The sequence below is a fragment of the Bombina bombina genome, chromosome 7 (genome assembly GCF_027579735.1).
Source record: "Bombina bombina isolate aBomBom1 chromosome 7, aBomBom1.pri, whole genome shotgun sequence".
Classification (NCBI taxonomy): domain Eukaryota; kingdom Metazoa; phylum Chordata; class Amphibia; order Anura; family Bombinatoridae; genus Bombina; species Bombina bombina.
The window spans coordinates 623,671,504-623,685,589 of NC_069505.1; the positions used below are offsets into that span (position 1 = coordinate 623,671,504).

At 40.2% G+C, this 14,086-nt stretch overlaps 1 protein-coding gene across 2 annotated transcripts; it reads right to left on the bottom strand.

The window, feature by feature from the left end:
- Positions 1-3,977: 3,977 nt before the first annotated feature.
- LOC128636153 (gastrula zinc finger protein XlCGF8.2DB-like) lies at positions 3,978-12,538 on the bottom strand. Of its 2 annotated transcripts, XM_053689203.1 has the most exons (3): positions 12,287-12,538; positions 6,277-6,379; positions 3,978-5,503 (listed from the first exon to the last, which is right to left on the bottom strand). In XM_053689203.1, exon 3 carries the CDS (start codon positions 5,394-5,396, stop codon positions 4,233-4,235), a length of 1,164 nt encoding a protein of 387 aa, XP_053545178.1. In that variant the 5' UTR covers positions 5,397-5,503; positions 6,277-6,379; positions 12,287-12,538; the 3' UTR covers positions 3,978-4,232. The 2 variants fall into 2 exon arrangements, with proteins under 2 accessions (XP_053545178.1, XP_053545177.1); XM_053689202.1 differs by lacking the exon at positions 6,277-6,379.
- Positions 12,539-14,086: the final 1,548 nt, after the last annotated feature.

Genomic DNA, 14,086 nt, shown 5'->3' on the forward strand with positions numbered 1-14,086 from the left:
TAGAGACTGGGTCCGAGACAGGAGACCACTAACTGTGGATGAAGCTGCTCGTCTGGCTGATGAATACCAGGACACCAGGCGGGAGGAGCAATCAGGTCCTCGAGAAATACCCTGGCCCATGTCTCTTCAATCACCACCACCCCTTCCACAAACGGCAATTCGCCCTAACAGAACCCCAGCAACCCCGAACAGAGGTTCCAGGCCCCGGTGCTATGGATGCAAGCAGATAGGACACATCCAGAGAAATTGCACACAAGGTAAACCCCGGCAGGTATGGACCCGGCCCCCACTAGGACCTGTGCGGGATGCTGTCCACCTGGTGACCGGAAAACCTGCCCCAGTGAGCTCGTTTACAGAAGGGAACCAGCATCCGCTGATTGGTTTAGGAGCAGACCCCCTTGAGACTCAAGAATTATGGGGGGTGCTCCATGGAGTGGACCCTATCCAAGCAGCTGCTCAGGACAACCGCCGGCAGCTAGTACTATTAGACAGTCAACCAGCTCAGTGGTTACGGGACACTGGAGCTACCCTAACCCTAGTAAAGACAAATCGAGCTCAGTCAAAGCGGAGGACCGGACACACTGTCCTCATCTGGGTGGCAGGGGGAGCAATACATCGGTTACCCACCACTTGGGTGCATTTGGATTGGGGAGCTGGAACCCATACAATAGAGGCTGGGGTCATGAAAGATCACCACTCAAACCCCAGCACAAACTAAAGCCAGCCAGCACATGGAGTGGGCCCAGATGCCTCTATGTTTGGCCTGGGAGCATTTTTGAGCCAGGTTGGGAGGACAGTGGGGCTAGCGATTGGATCGTCAAGAAATATGTGATTCTGAGAATTACTGGTTTTGTTTGAGTTATGTTGCATTTGGTCATGTTCTTTCCCGGACAGCCCGAAGCCGATCCGTTCAAGATCTAGCCCGGTCTGCCGGAGCGTTGGTCAAGGGGGGGCACTGTGACGGTTCTTTAGTCACATACATGGACAATGTGTGACACAGCACCATCTATTGGTTGAACTATGCCAAAAACATAACACAGCGCCCTCTATTGGTTGCAAGTTCACCACCAAAATGGGTACAAGAGAAGGAATTAATAATTTGCATAGGGTGAAAATACAAACAGATGTTTATTATTTTTACTGTTTAGAACTACCTAAATCCTCCATCCTGTTGGCAAAGTTATATTCCTTTATTATATTGTTTCCTATATGTTTTTATGTTTATATTTTAAGGAGTGTGTGTCACCATAAGCTTACTGGTGTGTTTGTAAAAGCTAGTCCTGGGTGAAATAAAGCATTAGGAGTAGTTCCTTCTGGAACAGGTAGTCCTGTCTGACTCTTTCAGGTATACCAGTAGCAGAGGTTCGACCCTGCATTCTGGCTGCAGCTTTCCCTGCAAGAGAGACCTGCTACAGAGTCTGTGGGCCCCAATTGTCTTTTTAAAGACAGTGCAGGGAAAAGAATCAATACCTACCTGAAGAAAGGAGTGAGGCAGAGGGGACGTTACCTGCCTGAAAGGAGCAGCAAGGCAGAGGGATCTATTCCAGAGGGGACGCTACCTGCCGGAAGTGTGCAGCGAGGCAGAGGGATCTATTCCTGCCTAGAAGCAGACAGGCAGAGGGGACGCTACCTGCCTGGGAGCCCACTGAGATCAGCCCAGTTGGGGGAGATACAGCTGCTGGCTTGACCCCAGTCTCAGCCACGATAGCCCTGGTCCCACTATTTGGAGGCAGAGGGATCTATTCCTGCCAAGAAGCAGCCAGGCAGAGGGATGTATTCCTGCCTAGAAGTAGACAGGCAGAGGCGACGATACCTGCCAGGAAAGAGCTTCAGGGCAGAGAAGACGCTTCCTGACTGGGAGTCCACTGAGACCAGCCCAGCTGGGGGAGATACAACCGCTGGCTTGACCCCGGTCTCAGCAACTATATCTCTGGTCCCACTATCAGGTGGCCATCCCTGGGTTTGGACAGAGGAAGGGAGACCCCTAGCGGAGTACCTCTACATATATATATATATATATACACGGTGAAGGAAGGCACTCACTGGTCTTTAATTCAAAAGAAAACTTTTAATAAGCATGACGTTTCGGGGGACACACTCCCCTTCCTCAGACAAAAAACAAACTACAAGTGACTGAACATATAAAGCCAAACAAACCCCTCCCAGTGAAAATTGCGCCAAAACGGTTACCATGGTGATCCTCAACAACATTCTAATCATGTGATGAGTGTTACTCCATTATTATTGAACAGCCTATGTAATATTGTAATATACAAACACCATTGCACTTGTTTAGAGATACAATATATGTGTTAGGGGACACACAGACATTTATTTATGCACTTCACTTACTTTGAAAGTAGGAGGATTTACATGCTATTCTCCTTATTTTAACCTATTAATACGATATGGTTTCACTATACTTGTTTGTCTTGTTCACTATATATGGCTATATGTATAGACTGCTTTACAATATAAGTTTGTTCACATGTATTTTGATATAATGCCTAGTAAGATTTTTAATATGTCTTTTATATATATGAGTGTGAATATTACATAGGCTGTTCAATAATAATGAGTAACACTCATCACATGATTAGAATGTTGTTGAGGATCACCATGGTAACCGTTTTGGCGCAATTTTCACTGGGAGGGGTTTGTTTGGCTTTATACGTTCAGTCACTTGTAGTTTGTTTTTTGTCTGAGGAAGGGGAGTGTGTCCCCGAAACGTCACGCTTATTAAAAGTTTTCTTTTGAATTAAAGACCAGTGAGTGCCTTCCTTCACCGTGTATATTTAACTGCTGGCACCCTGGCACCAGGATTTGCAAGTGAGAGTGCTCTCTATCTACTTATATATATATATATATATATATATATATATATATATTTATATATAATACAGACAGCTAGCGCTTGTTAAATCACCTGCTGCTCACAAAAGAGACTCAAAAAGTGCTGCTCCCCAAATCTGCCACCCTAGGCAAGTGCCTTTCTTTGCCTAAGCCAAATTACACCCCTGTCTAAAACACAAAGTAGCAGCAGTACCACAAAAAAAGAAAACAAAGAACAATATCTAGCTGTTCAAGCTGCAAGTTTTCTAAGAAAAAAAACATTAGATAGGAGTAAAAAACAATAGAAACAACAGATAGCTCTCAAACAATGACCCAATGAAGAGGAGGAACCTTGAAACGCGTTGTGTTTGTAATATAGTCTGGCCAGACTAACTACATTTGTGGATCTTTAAGCTTATGTAAGTATCCTTGTTTTTATATATTTTGTTATAGTGTAACTTGGTTTTCATATATTATATGTTTTGCTTAATATATTAATTTTTATTGAACAATATTGTCTGAGCGCTGTCTGTTGTTTATATTCATATATATCTGTTTATAGTGATTTCACCAGGAGCAGCTGAACAACTTGTGATTTAGATATATAATGGTAGGTAGGTGCCTGATGGAGCCTCATTTACAGAACTATTTCTACCTAACACATACATCCATTTTCAAAATTCCTATACAGAAACACTGATGAAAGAGCTTTTAAACATGCTGGAATTTTGTAATGTGTAAAAATGTGAAGGAATTATACAAATACAGAAGTATTAGTTATGTACTTTCCGCTAATGCTATTGGCTGAGAAGCCCTTCTTACTAAAGATCACTGGCTGAGATGAGTATTCGTACATTTCAGCCGATGCGCGTTAGTTGTAAGTCATGATCAGCTAATAAATATTAGCAGGAAGTACATTCCAGCCAATAGTACTTACAAGTCAATGAGATTTAGTAATATGTATGTGATTAATACTGCTGTATTAAGATTCAATATAAATAAATAAATAACTCAACAGGTATATATGCTGTGTTTTCATATGAGTGATGGAAAATGTTTTACTACAGTGATTTTGTTTTAACTATATAATGTATTGAAATGTTAAAGTCACTGTCATGTCACAATAAATAAATGAAAAACAAACATTGTGTTACAATATTTATCTTATTAAGTCTATGGTCTGTCAGTTTCAATAAATTACACAAGGTAATTCATAAAATAATTAAAATCACAGCAATTCAATTCTTTGCAAGTACGTCCCATATCCTTTTTTTCACAGTTGATCGGTACAGTTTTTTCTTTCCATCTATGGAGTCAAATTATAAAAGTTTGTTTCCTTCTTACTTTTTAGCAAACGTTTAACTAGTTAATATATTGTAGAAATACTTTGCATAAATGTCTCAGGTTAGTGATTTGCCCCCTGAGTGAAGTCGACGGTGCCTAACCAGACTTGCACTCCGGCTAAAGCATCGCCCGCATTCTAAACAAGAAAATGGTTTTTCTCCTGTGTGAATTCGCTGATGTTTAATGAGATCTGAGGTTTGGCTGAAACATTTTCCACAATCAGTGCAAGCAAAGGGTATCTCTTCCTTATGAATTTTACGATGTCGAATAAGGTTAGAATTAAGGCTAAAGCATTTGCCACAATCTAAACATACATAAGGTTTCTCTCCAGTGTGAACACCTTGGTGTCTAACAAGACTTCCTTTCTCCGTAAACGATTTCCCACAATCCATGCACATAAACGGCTTTTCACCCGTGTGAATCTTCTGATGTGTAATGAGATGTGTTTTCATGGTAAAACATTTCCCACAATCAGAACACGGATATGGTTTTTCTCCGGTATGCGATCTCTGATGCCTAACAAGGTCTGTGCTTGACTTAAACCGTTTTCCACACTCGGAACAAGCAAACGGCTTTTCTCCTGTGTGTATCTTCTGATGTATTGCAAGACTTGCCTTTGCGTTGAAACACTTCCCACAATCCAAACATTCAAATGGTTTTTCTCCAGTGTGAATTTTCTTGTGTCTGATAAGACCCGCACTTGCGTTGAATCGTTTCCCACAAACTGAGCAAGGGAAAGGTTTCTCTCCAGTGTGAGATCTCTGATGTATAACAAGATGCGTCTTCAGTGTGAAACATTTCCCACATTCCAAACAAGAAAATGGTCTTTCTCCAGTGTGAATTCTTTGATGATTAATTAGGGAAGTGCTCTCATTGAAGCGTTTCCCACAATCTAGACAAGCAAACGGTTTCACCATTGGGTTTATGCTCTGATGTGCAAGGAGTTGTGAATTATACGCAAGAAAATCTACATCAGAATCTCTGTAACTGTGCATCATATTATTCTTGTAAATTTCAGATTCATAATCAGTTTCTTTATTACATGTTTTAAGAGATGAATTTACATATTCAAAATTTTTATTTTCTCTGCCCATTGATAGATCAGCTTCTTGAGATATACAGGGTTCTTTGATAGGTAAATATTGTTCTTTCAATCTCCGATCTACAACTGACTGAAAACCATCATCAATATAACTAAAATTCTTGCACAAATTATTCATATTTGTAGATACTGGTTCCTCATTTTTACTTAGAGTTGTATTGTTATTTTCCAAATAGTCCGATATGCACGAATTATATTGCTCAGAAACTATGCTTACTGATCCATCTGATAAGAAAAAAATATATATATAAAGATGTTAATGATAATTGTTATTTCACGGCTGCAACAATTAACATATTCACTCTTTAAAAGACATGAAACCCAACATTTTTCTTTCATGATTCAGACAGAGAATACAATTTTAAAATAAGTTTCCAATTTATGACTATTATTAAATTTGCTTTGTTCTCTTGTTATTCTCTGTTGAAGAGATATCTAAAATAGGTAGCGTGCACATGTCTGGATATGGTTGGTTTATTTTCATTTTTACTAGAAATACATGAGGCCAGCTATTGGATACGCAATACAGCCTGTAATACTGGGGGGGGGGGGGGATCCAAATCCAAACAGAAACAAAAACAAACATAACTATCAGGTTAGCGATTTGCCCCGAGTGAAGTCGACGGTGCCTAACCAGACTTGCACTCCGGCTAAAGCATCGCCCGCATTCTAAACAAGAAAATAACAAAAAAAACATGAAATATATTACAAATGTTACCCAGCAGCCATATCACAGGTCAATGTTTTTGTGTCCCTCTCACACCAATGTGCACAAAGAGTAACAAACATCTCTTTTGATTGGCTACAGATAAATCATGAGAATCTAGTTGGAAATGTAAACCGGAACAGAGTGAAGATGACCCTTAGGAGATAACACTGACTTTTTGAAATGTAAAGGTTCTTCCTTTATATAAACATATACATTTTTTTGTTTCTTTATAAATTGTGCTGTAATGATCACATAAGAACGGTCATGACGCTGTCTATTTAATACTCACCTGAGTTGATATATACTGGGAAGTCTCTCTAATTTGACCTCCTGGTGATCCCTCACCTCTGGATTTTCATCCTTCAATTTTGAAGGCGTTTGAACATCAAGTTCTGTAGACACATTTATACAGCTTACAAAATAATACCACTGAAGAGCTACTATATAAACAGAGTGTTATTTAATAGTGCAGAATAAAAGGGTCACAACACAGCTTGTAATGACTTGTCTGTAGTCTTCCAATAAATTAACATACTTTCTAATACATTAAAGGGACATAATACTCATATGCTAAATCCCTTGAAACTGATGCAGTATAACTGTAAAAAGCTGACAGGAAATTATCACCTGAGCATCTCTATGTAAAAAAGGAAGATATTTTATCTCACAATCTCCTCAGCTCAGAGTAGAGTAAGTTCTGTGTAAAAAGTTATACTCAGCTGCTGCCCAGCTGCAGGTAAAAAACAATAAATGAAGAAATGAACAGCAGCCAATCAGCATCCGAAGTGCTGAGGTCATGAACTCTTTTACTGTGATCTCATGAGATTTCACTTAACTCTCATGAGATTTCATAGTAGAATTCCTTAAACTGAAAAGGGAAATAACATGAGAGTGCACAAGGCTCAATCCTTCGGCTGTCCCGGGACAGACATACTGATTTGCTGCTTAGAAGTCCTTTACAATGGGATGTGGCTACTGAGGAAGTTTTGAGGTAAAATATCTTTCTTTTTACATAAGGATGCTCAGGTGATATTTTCTAGTCAGCTTTTTACAGTTATACTGCATCACTTTCAAGTGTTTCAACATTTGGGTATCATGGCCATTTAACATCTTGTTTGCTGCAACTGTTTTTCAATTCCCAATAATTGATTCTGGACTTGCTACTGAGGAAGATATGGCTATCTACAGTCATTATGTTAGCATAACTTGTATAGTTGGGCTTCTGATGCGTGCTGTGTGCACTTGCTATTCTTAGAATTGGACCCAACACACTTCACACAGACACACTTATAAAACACACACTCTTCTACAACATACACCACAAACACTCTTATAAAACACACACTCTTCTACAACATACACCACAAACACTCTTATAAAACACACACTCTTCTACAACATACACCACAAACACTCTTATAAAACACACACTCTTATAAAACACACACTCTTTTATAAAACACACACACTCTTATTAAACACACACTCTTCTACAACACACACTCTCTTCTACAACATACACCACAAACACTCTTATAAAACACACACACTCTTATAAAACACACACTCTTCTACAACATACACCACAAACACTATTATAAAACACACACTCTTCTACAACATACACCACAAAAAAACATACACTCTTCTACAACATACACCACAAACACTCTTATAAAACACACACTCTTTTATAAAACACACACACTCTTATAAAACACACACTCTTCTACAACATACACACTCTTATAAAACACACACTTTCTTATAAAACACACACTCTTCTACAACATACACCACAAACACTCTTATAAAACACACACTCTTATAAAACACACACTCTTTTATAAAACACACACACTCTTATAAAACACACACTCTTCTACAACACACACACACTCTTATAAAGCACACACCACAAACACTCTTATTAAACACACACTCTTCTACAACATACACACTCTTATAAAACACACACTTTCTTATAAAACACACACGGCCTGATTACGAGTTTTGCGTTATGAGTGGCTCGGTAATAACTTGCAAGTTATTTCCACCGCTCACCTTTAATAGTGCTGCTATTACAGGTTTGCAAAAACCCGGCGTTAGCAGGCAATATGGCAGCGTTGAGGTCCATATCGCACACAAATACCAGTGTTCCTTTGAGCTGCTTTTACGTGCTTGTGCATGATTTCCCCATAGACATCAATGGGGAGAGCCGGCTAAAATAAAGCCTAACACCTGCAATAATGGAGCGTAAAGCTCCGTAACGCAGCCCCATTGATTCCTATGGGGAAAGAAAAGTTATGTTTACACCTAACACCCTAACATAAACCCAGAGTCTAAACACCCCTAATCTGCCGCCCCCAACATCGCCGACACCTACCTACACTTATTAACCCCTAATCTGCCGCCCCCAACGTCGCCGCCAACTACCTACACTTATTAACCCCTAATCTGCCGCCCCCAATGTCGCCGTCACCTACATTACACTTATTAACCCAGAATCTGCCGCCCCCAATGCCGCCACTATACTAAAGTTATTAACCCATAAACCTCTGACCTCCTACATCACTAACACTAAATAAATATATTAACCCCTAACCCTAATACCCCCTAACTTTAATATAATTAAAATAGATCTAAATAAAAATTACTATTATTACCTCAATAATTCCTATTTAAGACTAAATACTTACCTATAAAATAAACCCTAAGCTAGCTACAATATAACTAATAGTTACATTGTAGCTAGCTTAGGGTTTATTTTTATTTTACAGACAAGTTTGTATTTATTTGAACTAGGTAGCTAGTAAATAGTTAATAACTTTAATAACTAATCTACCTAGTTAAAATAAATACAAACTTACCTGTGAAATAAAAATAAAACATATGCTAGATACAATATAACTACTAGTTATATTGTAACTAGCTTAGGGTTTATTTTATAGGTAAGTATTTATTTAGTTTTAAATAGGGATAATTTAGGTATTAATTGTAATTTTTATTTGGAATTATTTTAATTATGTTAAAGTTAGTGGGTGTTAGGGCTAGGGTTACGTTAGGGTTAGACTTAGGGTTAGGTTTAGGGGTTAATAACTTTAGTATAGTGTTGGCGACATTGGGGGCAGCAGATTCGGGGTAAATAAGTGTAGATAGCTGGCAGTGATTTTGGGGGCAGCAGATTAGGGGTTAATAACAGTAATGTAGGTTGCGGCGATGTTAGGGACAGCAGATTAGGGGTTGTGTATGTAGGTGGTGACGACATTGGGGGCAGCAGATTAGGGGTTAATAATATTTAACTGGTGTTTGCGATGCGAGAGTTAATATGTTTATTATAGTGGCGGCGATGTCCGGAGCGGCAGATTAGGGGTTAATAATTTATTTTAGTGTTTGGGATGCAGGAGGGCCTCGGTTTAGGGGTTAATAGGTAGTTTATGGATGTTAGTGTACTTTTTAGCACTTTAGTTATGAGTTTTATGCTACAGCTTTGTAACGTAAAACCCATAACTACTGACTTTCAGTTGACGGTACAACACACACCACAAACACTCTTATAAAACACACTCTTCTACAACACACACCACAAACACTCTTATAAAACACACTCTTCTACAACACACACCACAAACACTCTTATAAAACACACTCTTCTACAACACACACCACAAACACTCTTATAAAACACACTCTTCTACAACACACACCACAAACACTCTTATAAAACACACTCTTCTACAACACACACCACAAACACTCTTCTACAACACACACCACAAACACTCTTATAAAACACACTCTTCTACAACACACACCACAAACACTCTTATAAAACACACTCTTCTACAACACACACCACAAACACTCTTATAAAACACACTCTTCTACAACACACACCACAAACACTCTTATAAAACACACTCTTCTACAACATACACCACACACACTCTTATAAAACACACACTTTCTTATAAAAACACACACTCTTCTACAACATACACCGCATACACTCTTATAAAACACACACACTCTTCAACACACACCACACACACTCTTATTAAACACAAACACTCTTCTACAACACACAGCACACACACTCTTTTAAAACACACACACTCTTCAACACACACCACACACACTCTTATTAAACACAAACACTCTTCTACAACACACAGCACACACACTCTTATAAAACACACACTCTTTTATAAAACACACACTCTTCTACAACACACACCACACACTCTTATAAAGCACACACCACAAACACTCATTAAACACACACACTCTTCTACAACACACACCACACAAACTCTTATAAAACACACACACTGTTATAAAACACACCACACACACACTCTTCTACAACACACACACACACGCTTATAAAGCACACACCACAAACACTCTTATTACACACACCACACACACTCTCCTACAACACACACTACACACACTCTTATAAATCACACACACTTCTACACACCACACACACTCTTATAAAAACAAACACACACACACTTATAAAACACATCCTTTTCTACAACACACACGCTCTTATAAAGCACACACTCTTCTACAACACACACACATTCTTATAAAGCACACACCACAAACACTCTTATTATTGTTATTAAACACATACACTCTTCTACAACACACACTACACACACTCTTATCAAACATCCTTTTCTACAACACACACACTCTTATAAAACACACACTCTTTTATAAAACACACACTCTTCTACAACACACACTACACACACTCTTATCAAACATCCTTTTCTACAACACACACGCTCTTATAAAACAAACACTCTTCTACAACACACACACACTCTTATAAAGCACACACCACAAACACTCTTATTAAACACACACTCTTCTACAACATACACACTCTTATAAAACACACACTTCTACAACACATACACGCACATTCTTATAAAACACACACTCTTATACAACACACACTACACACTCTTATTAAACACATACACTGTTCTACACACACCACACACACTCTTATAAAACACACACACTTCTACAACACACACTTATAAAACACACACTCTTCTACAACACACACACTCTCCTACACACCACGCACACTCTTATAAAACACACACACTCTTATAAAACACACACTTCTACAACACATACACGCACATTCTTATAAAACACACACTCTTCTACAACACACACACTCTCCTACACACCACGCACACTCTTATAAAACACACACACACTCTCATATAACACTCACACTCTTCTATAACACACACCACACACACTCCTACAACACACACACAAGTCGTGACCCAGTAAATATGGTGTTGCGACCCAGTAATGGGTCCTGACCCGTAATTTGAAGAACCCTGATTTAGGCAATATTTACATGTTATAATATATCTTATACATAAAGGTAGTTTTAAATCATTTTAAATACTTTTGGATACATAGTACAGTACTGTAATCAATAAGGTATTATAGACTATAATTTGCATTTTAGAACACACAATCTTCTCTACTTGCGTCTTTTGGTTTGTTTTTTTGACTTACGGTTGGGAAAATTGTATTTGTAATATTTTTATTTTTAAAACACTAAGGAAAAAGCTTGGATTTCGGAATAAGTCTGGATTTTGGAATTCCAGATTTGGAGATATGTACCTGTATTTATACAGTTAACAAAATGAGGATTACATTAGCTGAATAAGACACATCTGTGCACTGTATTGTTAAGAATTTATTAACAGCAGTTGCTACGGAATGTTGTGGTTCTATACAAATAAATGATAACACCTATAGTTGCTAAAAAAAAGGCCCTGTTTAGAATGTTACGGAAAATATGGACGATAAATTCTAACAGATGACATTTTACAATTTGCCTCTGTCTTCATATAATAACACAAACTAATATTGTTCCTACATGATATTTATAAACTTACATATCATTTTCACTTGTAGCTGAATTTGAAGATAAGCCCAAATGATTGACTTTAAAATGATATATTTGATGTGTTTTGATATGATGTGCAGTGGATAAATATTTAACGGGAACAGCCATGATGGTATTTTGAGATGATGAATTTGGAAACATTAAAATTAAAAAAAATCTATAAACCATTTGCGCGTCTTCTTCTTTCTTTTTATAACATAGAACAGAATCAAACAAAACGATTGTTAGACGTCTTAAAAAAACACAACTGAGAAGCCGCTTCTGTCTCTCCTTTCTGCCCCTGAGAGTCATGGGAATTAGATTTACTGATATTTTTATTGTAATACAAACAAGTTACCTGGGTGGTGAGCTGGAATTCCCATGCTCCTGCTAATGTGGGGACTTTCCATAATGGCAGCCTTGTGCCTTTATATATTCTCCTCCATAAAGCAATATGGAGACTCACTGGACCTGAAAAACACCGGTGGCACAAGCAATCATTATATGGTCTTGATACAAAAGCAGAAATAAATAAATATTGATAACATATGTTTTGTAAAACCCTTTTGTCTACATATATGTCTCCTTTACTCATCCCTTATTCACTGTTGCCGTGCACAAATCTCCCTTAATGAAACAGCTCTACGTGTATGCTCCTATATTCTATTATCCTTACAGAGATTCTCCCAAGTCTCACAAATATATCCATTTCAATCACACAGCCCCCTTAGTCACACACACAGACCCCCATCACACACAAACAGCCACCTGTCACACACACAGCCCCATCACACACACCTCTTGTCACACACACACAGCCCCCTGTCACACACACACAGCCCCCTGTCACTCATACACAGCCCCTTGTCACACACAGCCCCCTGTCACACTCACACACAAATAGCCCACTGTCACACACACAACCTCTTGTCACACACACAGCCCCTTGTCACACACACAGCCCCCTGTCACACACACACAGCCCCCTGTCACACACACACAGCCCCCTGTCACTCATACACAGCCCCTTGTCACACACACAGCCCCCTGTCACACTCACACACAAATAGCCCACTGTCACACACACAACCTCTTGTCACACACACAGCCCCTTGTCACACACACAGCCCCCTGTCACACACACACAGCCCCCTGTCACACACACAGCCCCCTGTCACACACACACAGCCCCCTGTCACACACAAACACTCCCTGTCACACACACACAGCCCCTTGTCACACACACAGCCCTCTGTCACACACACACAGCCCCCTGTCACACACACAGCCCCCTGTCACACACACACAGCCCCCTGTCACACACAAACACTCCCTGTCACACACAAACACCCCCTGTCACACACACACACACACAGCCCCCTGCCACACACAAACACCCCCTGTCACACACAGCCCCCTGTCACACACAAACACTCCCTGTCACACAAACACTCCCTGCCACACACACACAGCCCCCTGTCACACACAAACACCCACTGTCACACACACAGCCCTCTCTCACACACAAACACCCCCTGTCACACACACAGCCCTCTGTCACACACAAACACTCCCTGTCACACACACACAGCCCTCTGTCACACACACAGCCCCCTGTCACACACACAGCCCCCTGTCACACACACACAGCCCTCTGTCACACACACAGCCCCCTGTCACACACACACAGCCCCCGGTCACACACAAACACTCCCTGTCACACACACACAGCCCCTTGTCACACACACAGCCCTCTGTCACACACACACAGCCCCCTGTCACACACACAGCCCCCTGTCACACACACAGCCCCCTGTCACACACACACAGCCCCCTGTCACACACAAACACTCCCTGTCACACACAAACACCCCCTGTCACACACACACACACAGCCCCCTGCCACACACAAACACCCCCTGTCACACACAGCCCCCTGTCACACACAAACACTCCCTGTCACACAAACACTCCCTGCCACACACACACAGCCCCCTGTCACACACACAGCCCCCTGTCACACACACACAGCCCCCTGTCACACACAAACACTCCCTGTCACACACACACAGCCCCTTGTCACACACACAGCCCTCTGTCACACACACACAGCCCCCTGTCACACACACAGCCCCCTGTCACACACACACAGCCGCCT